Consider the following 8,688-nt stretch of genomic DNA (forward strand, 5'->3'; position numbering starts at 1 on the left):
CAGCAGCAGCAGCAGCTACAGCAGCAGCAGCTACAGCAGCTACAGCAGCATTAACAGCAACAGCAGCAGCAGCTACAGCAGCAGCAGCTACAGCAGCATTAACAGCAACAGCAGCAGCAGCTACAGCAGCAGCAGCAGCAGCTACAGCAGCTACAGCAGCAGCTACAGCAGCAGCAGCAGCAGCAGCTACAGCAGCAGCAGCAGCAGCTACAGCAGCTACAGCAGCAGCTACAGCAGCAGCAGCAGCAGCAGCTACAGCAGCAGCAGCAGCAGCAGCTACAGCAGCTACAGCAGCAGCAGCTACAGCAGCTACAGCAGCAGCAGCAGCAGCTACAGCAGCTACAGCAGCTACAGCAGCAGCAGCAGCAGCTACAGCAGCAGCAGCAGCAGCTACAGCAGCAGCAGCAGCAGCAGCATTAACAGCAGCAGCAGCAGCATTAACAGCAGCAGCAGCAGCAGCAGCAGCAGCAGCAGCAGCAGCAGCAGCAGCATTACAGCAGCAGCAGCAGCTACAGCAGCAGCAGCTACAGCAGCAGCTACAGCAGCTACAACAGCTACAGCAGCAGCTACAGCAGCTACAACAGCTACAGCAGCAGCAGCTACAGCAGCTACAGCAGCTACAGCAGCTACAGCAGCAGCAGCAGCAGCAGCAGATTTCAGCACATTATAGATTGAGAACTGTGTTCTCCACGTCCGCCCACAGTTCGCTTTGAAGTGGCTCAGACCTTTTCACTTGTGCTCCGGCGTGCTGACTCAGACGCATCACTGAACCTGAGGATCTGGATTAGGTCTGACTGACGCCCGCGGACCCTCTCCACCCGTCCAGACCCTCTCCACCCGTCCGGACCCTCTCCACCCGTCCGGACCCTCTCCACCCGTCCGGACCCTCTCCACCCGTCCGGACCCTCTCCACCCGTCCAGACCCTCTCCACCCGTCCAGACCCTCTCCACCCGTCCAGACCCTCTCCACCCGTCCAGTGCTCCCACGGCAAGTGGGGAATTCAGCTCTAAGTCCCTGTGTCTTGTTTTCTGAAGTGCAGAGCTGAGCTGCTTTACACTCAACACGCCGCCGCCTAAACACTGTTCAAGTGTAAATATATGTAACGTTGGAGGCTGCGGAAAAGTTTCTCTTTTCACACAGAGTTCTCCACGTCTTCACTTCACCTCCTTTGATCAGCAGATCAACAAGTCGCCGCTCCGATGTTTTCTCCTTCCACTTCAACACTACAATTATTTATGCATTTGGGAAATTTTAGGGAGGAAAACAAACCGTCTTTCAGTTTTCACATCAACATATCAGACACAATGTTTGAAAACATCAGTGAAAGTCAGGTTTTTTTCCAACCTTTATTTATTCAGAGTCGTTTCACTCTCTCCTGTTTTCACACTTCCTGTCAAGATCTGGTTTTAGACTCATTCCCTCTTTTGTTTTGAAGAAGATTGTGTTGGTTTTACTTCCCGTCTCCATCTCACCCTAATGTGCTTCAATTTACGGTTTATACCCAATGAAAAGTGCTAATGTGTGTGGAGGGGAAGATGAAAAGCATTAAATGTGTCTGATGTGTGATTGTTCTCACCTCCTCTGTCCGTCCTGTCTTGTGATCTGGACTCTCTGCTTTCTGTTCCTGCCTTGTTTTGTTTACATTGTTTCATCTTTTCTTTTCTTTTTTCTCACTAAACATCTGTTTTTGTTTGTCTGGATTCGGTCCCTGTGGTGTCTCCCACCTGACGGTTGTGCAGAGCGACCTCAGTCTGATCCACCGGGCGCTGAGCAGCAGTTGAGGGGGTTGAGGTTCCACGATGGTGATAATGAGGAACTATATACAGTATAAGTGCAGTTCTTTTACTTTTTCCATCCCAGATTTCCTGAGGATCAAACCTGCGACCAGTCCCCCCCTCCCACACCCACTACACTACGGTGAAACCTCAACTTTCCATTTAATTGGACCATTGTCCTTGTCCCAGTTGATAAGGACGGGGGGAGAATCGATTTAAAGGCCGACGTCTCTCTGACTCCACCTTGGTGGCGATCTGTCACCTTTCAGCTTAAAGAGGAACTCTGCTACATTTTCACCTGAATTAAACAGCTTTGGAGTGATTGTGATGGATAAATAAATGACTTGTAGCTTGTTCCAGGGAGAATGGAGGCTCTCTGCCTTCGTCTCTTGGCTGAAGACCAACCTGGTAAGATCAGAGCCTCCGACCCGGTGTCCCAGCTCTCGTCTCCATGGCGACACCGCCACACAAACGTAACGCGCCCCGTAACCCGTAATCTCTTGTTTATAAGAGATAAGACTACACAAACATACACATCGTCTATGATAAATAATGGGTTTGCCGACTCACTGGCTTCCTTGAAAACAAATGCACATGGCCGAGAGGAGGGTTAGCAACACAGAGAGAAGAGACCAGACTGGCACAGTTCCTCTTTAAGAGTCGAACCAAACCAAACGACCGACACGCTGGCAGCACGTCGAGCGGTGAAAACATGGACGACTTTCTACTTTTTAGTCAAAGCCAGAGGCGGAAACTGTAGAGCTCAGAGCAGGTCAAAGGTGACACCAGACATGATACTTTGACTTGACTCTGTGCTCTGCTGCTCAGTTATTTAATGAATAGTAGAAACTGACTGTAGAGCTCAGAGCAGTGAGGACGTTCAGAGTCTGACTGATGTAAACGTGAAGGAGGAATTCAACTCTGAACCAAATGATCTGGGTGAAATAGTATATGTCTTTCAATCAATCCATCAATATCTTATAAAAACATAATATAAATGCCAATGGTTTTAACTGGACAACCTCAACATCATGTCTGTGGGACGACGTGGACGCTTCCTCCTACACATCTGGATCTGAACAGTTAATGTCACGTTACTAAAACAAAGACTAAGTGTCTCTCTGGCGTCCACTGTGACATCACAGCTGGGTGGGGTCAAAGGTGACACCAGACATGACACCTTGACCCGACTCTGGGCCGGATTTACTAAGATCTCAGATAGCGGGCGCTATATTGTTTGCGCCCGCTATAATATTGCGAGTTTGGTTAGTGCACGCAAAACAGGTGATCTACTAAGAGTAACCCGCTAAATGAAAACACGTGCAAACCGCAATATGTAAATGAGGGTTTTGCGCGTGGTAATTGTTTCCGCCATGGAGAGAGTGGACAGAGAGCTGGACGGACGAAGGGACAGAATGACATTTGATCCGATGCTACAATGACAGCATGTGTGTTCATCTCTCTCGCGCTCTGTTTAGATAAATAAACACAAATCGCTACAGGGCCCAACTCGTCATATAGTGACGAACAGGCAGCAGCTGCAGCCACAATCACACACTTGTAATATGTGTGTGTGTGTGTGTGCCGCCCATGATCCAGTGGATTAATAGAGAGCTCAGGTGGGACACACGGATCTAAACACTCTGACCACTGACCAGAGGGATCAAAGACGGGTGAAGGCAGCGGTGACGTGTCTCAGTCCGGGACCGGGACCGAGAGACGGAGCTGAGCAGCCAGGTGAAAGGAGAGAAGAGGAGAGGAGAGGAGAGAAGAGGAGAGGAGAGGAGAGGAGAGGAGAGGAGGGGAGAGGAGAGGAGAGGAGAGGAGCGCACTGCAGGACAGACGTGCCCCGTGCGTGACGGCGCGTAAAAGACTTTTAACACGGCTGAAAAACTGTTACAGAATGACCCAGACGTGAGGAAATGCAGAGATGTAAGATCACGGGGCTCTGACAGGTATCAAACCAATAAACGCATACGTTTTGGCAAAGTTGTATCAGTTAGTACATGGTTTTCAGACGTGGTGAATAAAGACGCAAAAACAGCCACCGCAATCTCTTCCTGGTTTGGTAAATCACATTGCACGCGCTAAATAAATCTATTTGCATCTACTCCTCCCAGTATTCTGCACGTTCTGGCTGAAACGCCCATATTTACATATTCATCAAGGCAAACACGCTAAATGGATCGCACGTGCTATTTTGCCCGTGTGAGGGACGCAATCCTCGGTGCGTCCGGTTAGTAGATCAGGTTCCACATGTGTTTGCGCGTGCAATCACGTTTGCACACGTTTTAATACACGCAAACCTTTAGTAAATCCGGCCCTCTGTGCTCTGCTGCTCAGTTATTCTATAAATAGTAGAAACTGTTGACACTGAGCACTGAGTGTGAAACAGATCACAGCACTGAGAGCAAACACTGCTCCGCTCTGCGTCTTTATTTGATCTGCGACTCGCCTCGCCTCGCCTCGCCTCGCCTCGCCTCGCCTCGCCTCGCCTCGACTGGCCTGGCCTGGCCTCTCTGAGCTGAAACGACTCAGCGACTCACTCACCTGGACGTAGAGGCTTTTGCCGACCCGGTGGATCCTGACGCGGTGCAGGCGGCCGTCTGCCAGGTTGCCGGGGGCGGGGCTGAACACATCTGGACTCCGGTCTGTCTGCAGGTGATACCAGATCTGCAGACTCCCTGGACACACACACACACACACGGAGCTTTAAAGGGACATTGTGTAACTTTTCCTGTTATCTAGTCACGAAAATCGATTATTTGGTTCAAAAGTCTGTTTTTCATTAACCAGTAATCCCCCCATCAACAAAGTGAAGTGTTCCTTTCAGCTCTGAATGAGCCGTTCATATCGTTCCTATCTCCATGGAGCGGGGAAGCTCGGTGCTGCTGCCATGTGGTGTCGCCATGGTGACGGTAGGAAACCACGGAAACTCAGCGGAGACACCGGAGCTGTCGGCTCAGTCACCGCGGTAACGCAGTGAGGAGGAATGGAGCGTTACACTGATGCTGCATTCACCTGCAGTCGGGCAGACGGCCGTCGCTAACAAACCAGATGTCATTTTAGTCACAGAAGTGGAGAGAAAGCCGGTAAAACAATACCACATCGCCATGACAACATATTGTCACGTGTATTGTTTTGCCTCGTGCTGACGGACCACTTGTTTACATAGAGGCTTGTTAGCGGCTGTCGTCCGTCTGCCGTCTGCCCAATTTCACATGAATGCAGCATGAAAAATACGACTGAGTTGCTTGCGATATACGACCACAACGCTAGATGGGAGGAATTCCTACACAATGTTGCTTTAAACTCTCCTTTAAACAAGACAACACTTCACCATGATCGGCTGCGTTCACTCCTCTCACTCTATAAAAAGTGTATTACACATGAAACACACTGTCCTTTGGTTTGAAGTGTGTATACGGTGGGTTAGAAAGCCAAACAGAAGGAGAGAGGAGAACACACCTACCGACTGAAACAATGTGGCTGTTGTGTATAAATAGGGCGCTATATCTAAACTTCTTCAATTGCCTTTTGAAATATACAAATATTTATCTCATAGCTCTTCACTCCCACACTGAATAAGTCAATATGTGCTCAGTGTTTCTCCTACACACACACACTCACACACTCACACACACTCAAACTCACACACACACACTCAAACTCACACACACAGCTGCTGCCGGATCAAAGAGCTCTGCATTGTCAAGTGGAACTGGGTCAATATTACAATTCCCAGTCTGTAGGTGAAGGGCTTTGTGTTGTGATTCATTTCAAATCCTGCAAGTGCTCCTATAGATGAAGGTCGGCGTGGATGAAGTGTCTCCTCTGCCCTTCAGTGTTTACACAGATGTGAGGAACATGGGCGTTCAAGTTAGACAGGGAGAGAGGAAAAAAAGAAAAAATAGAAAGCATCAGGACTTCGGAGTCTGGGAAAAAAAAAAACACAAAGCTTTGTTTCAAAGTTTGGACTCAGATGAAGACGGCGCGGTCAATCCTCTGTGCAAAATCACCGGGGTCAACGCCACAGAGCCAGAGGTTTAAAGGTCATGAAAGTTGAATTCAACATGAAATAAATACTGTAACTTTTTCCGATACGGACCGAGAATAACAATAATTGAGCCCGCGGGCTAAAGGAATCGACATGTGGATTTAGCTCCTGAGCCACAGACGGCTCACAGACCGCAGCCTCGCTTCACCCAGCTCGTACTCACACACAACAACCCCAGTCAGGTCCCTCTCCTCTGCCTCTGACTTCAGGTCATCCACGCTTTTATCACTTTCAGGCTCGACCCTTGTACAGCTCTTTATTCTGGCATCACAGATCCAACAACATCCACAGATTATAATTAATTCAGCACGTTGCTGCTGCTGCTGCTGCTGCTGCTGCTGCTGCTGCTGCTGCTGCTGCTGCTGCTGCTGCTGCTGCTGCTGCCAGGCTTTTAACACATGGCACCACGCTGAACCATTCGCTGGTGACCTGATTGGTTTTAAGATTTTATTGCTGGGTTTTAAAGCTCCTGCACGCTCAGGCTGCAGCCAGACACGACGCTGGTTCCTAAATGTGGACCAGTCGCTCCAGTTCAGACCAGTTCAGACCAGTTCAGGCCAGTTCAGACCAGTTCAGGCTGCTGGGACGAGATCTCAGGCCTCTTTTCAACACTAACTGGCTTTTTCTTTACCGCTGACTCTGCTGTAAGTTTTACTTTAATTACTGTTTTTTTTATTGTTATTTTACAATTTCAATTGTTAATCACTTTGTAAATTGTTTTTTGAAAGGGTTAGTGTTAGCGATATGAATAAAGTTTATTATTATGGTATTATTATTATTATTATAATAACCTTCAAAATACAGCTCCATTTTGACCTCACAGCCATAATCATGAATCACATTGCTCTCATTTCAGCTGATATCTTCATCTGTCAAACACTACGTTTACATCCCAGTATTTATCATGTGATCTATATGACATCATATCAGGCCTGTTTACACCTGTATAACCCAACTAGTTCATTATGGAGCTGTTAGCAGTGTTGCTAACAGTGTCAATGTGTGAGTGAGTAAACTTACTCCAATAAATGTATAAATGCATCTCAAAGAAACACAGATGAACCTGAGGCTCGAACCACCGACTTCCTGCACCCCTGCTAGGAATCAACCGATACAGTTTTTTCAGGGCCAATACTGATACCGATTATTAGTAATTAAGAAAACCGAGAACTTATATTATGTAGAACTGATATTCATTTGTTGTAAAAATGAAAATGTTGCTGTCAGAATTTAGAATAACACTCCTAGGATCAGACTGAATACAGTAAACCGTTTGTTTCTTTTTTGTGCACTGTAAAAATCTGTGATAAAAAGACCTTACACTTTTGCAGACAAAAGTCGTAGGAGCGTGTTTTATTGGTTTTCAGTGAAAAAACGTCCGATGCCGATTGTTGACAAAATGCTGAATATTAGCCGATATGATCTGCTAATGCCGATCATCGGTCCATCCCCTAGCCCCCCCGCACTATAAAACCGGCGCGTACCGTTCTTGGCGAGGATGACGGCGATGTACTGGTGGCTGAAGGTGCTGACGGACAGCAGCATGGCCGGCCGCTGGGACGTGACGAAGCTGAAGGCCACATCCTCCCTGGCTCTGCTGCTGCTCTCCGTGGAGACGCTGGTGGCCTGCGAGCTGCGGTTCTGCATCACTGAGAAGGGCTCCTGGAAGGTGTAGGTCACCGAGGACTCTCTGTCGAAGGACACCGACACCTCTGCAACACAGAGCGAGGGGGGAGGGGGGAGGGGGAAGGAGAGAGGGGGGGAGGGAAAGAATAAAGACAGAAACAGGTTTCAGTGCAGGAAGCTCACTCCTGACTCTTTTTGAATCAAGATCAAAAGACTAAAGCCGAGCTGACAAGGGTCTCTCTGCAGAGATGAAGTGGCGTCTATCTGCAGGTGCACATGGACTCAGGTGGATTTACAATGCACTTAATTAAAAAATAGCCAGATAGGCATCAGTATCAGGCTCTCAGAGCAAGGCTGCTGCAAAACATCTGACAATATTTCATGTTATCTGTGGCATAAACAGACTTTGATGTGTAAAGTTCTGCTTTAAGGAAGACTGTTGTCCCCCCAGGCGATCGGAGCGAGAGGTGTCGTCCCTCTCCTGGCTGCTGTTCTGGCTGCTGCTGCTGCTGGAGGAGGAGGAGGGGTAGGAAAGTGGTGGGGAGGTTTAAAGAGGAACTATGTAAGATCTGCACCTTAATTAAACAGCTTCAAATTAATTGTGGTATTTAAATGAGTTGTTCCAGGGAGGATGGAGGCTCTCTGGCTCTCGTCTAAGCTTGTAACCCGGTGGCCCAGCTCTCGCCTCGCCAGAAACATTGACTTTGCTTCACGGCACTACGACTCAAACACGCCCGATAATCTGTAATCTCTTGTTGTTCTTGAAAACAATATGCACCATATGGACTCTTTGACATCAGTCCATAAAACCTGGGACACCCGCTGGCTTGTATTAGCAACAGTCTTACTGTACGCCCCCCCCCCCTCTTTATCGTTACTTTACTCTATATTTACTTATTGTATGTTGCTACTGTATGTAACAATTTAGGGTAACACTTATATAACTATAATAAGTACACACTATTAAGCATTAATAAATACTGAATGAGTATGTAGTTTATAAATACAGTTAGTACTTATCAATGATGAGTAAAACATTTTAACTGTGTTTATAAACTACACACTAATGAGTATCCATGTGTTATAAATGATGAATTCAGTATTTATTAATGCTTAACTAATGCTTAATGGTGTGTACTTATTATAAAGTGTTACCCAATTTAGTTTTTTACTGTGATAACATCGACATGTGTCGTCAGCAGGGATAGTGGGATTCATGTTGGAGTTTT

At 47.5% G+C, this 8,688-nt stretch overlaps 1 protein-coding gene across 1 annotated transcript in view; it reads right to left on the reverse strand.

The window, feature by feature from the left end:
* Positions 1–8,688, reverse strand: part of cntnap5a (contactin associated protein family member 5a) — a 126,530-nt gene that overhangs the window by 10,366 nt on the left and 107,476 nt on the right. The window contains exons 19-20 of the mRNA XM_085764943.1: positions 7,318–7,545; positions 4,327–4,460 (exon numbers count right to left, since the gene is read on the reverse strand). Coding sequence (XP_085621069.1) covers positions 4,327–4,460; positions 7,318–7,545 — 362 coding nt within the window. The remainder of the gene's footprint in view (positions 1–4,326; positions 4,461–7,317; positions 7,546–8,688) is intronic.

The sequence above is a fragment of the Trachurus japonicus genome, chromosome 21 (genome assembly GCF_045865225.1).
Source record: "Trachurus japonicus isolate A0001 chromosome 21, Traja_1.0".
NCBI lineage: Eukaryota > Metazoa > Chordata > Actinopteri > Carangiformes > Carangidae > Trachurus > Trachurus japonicus.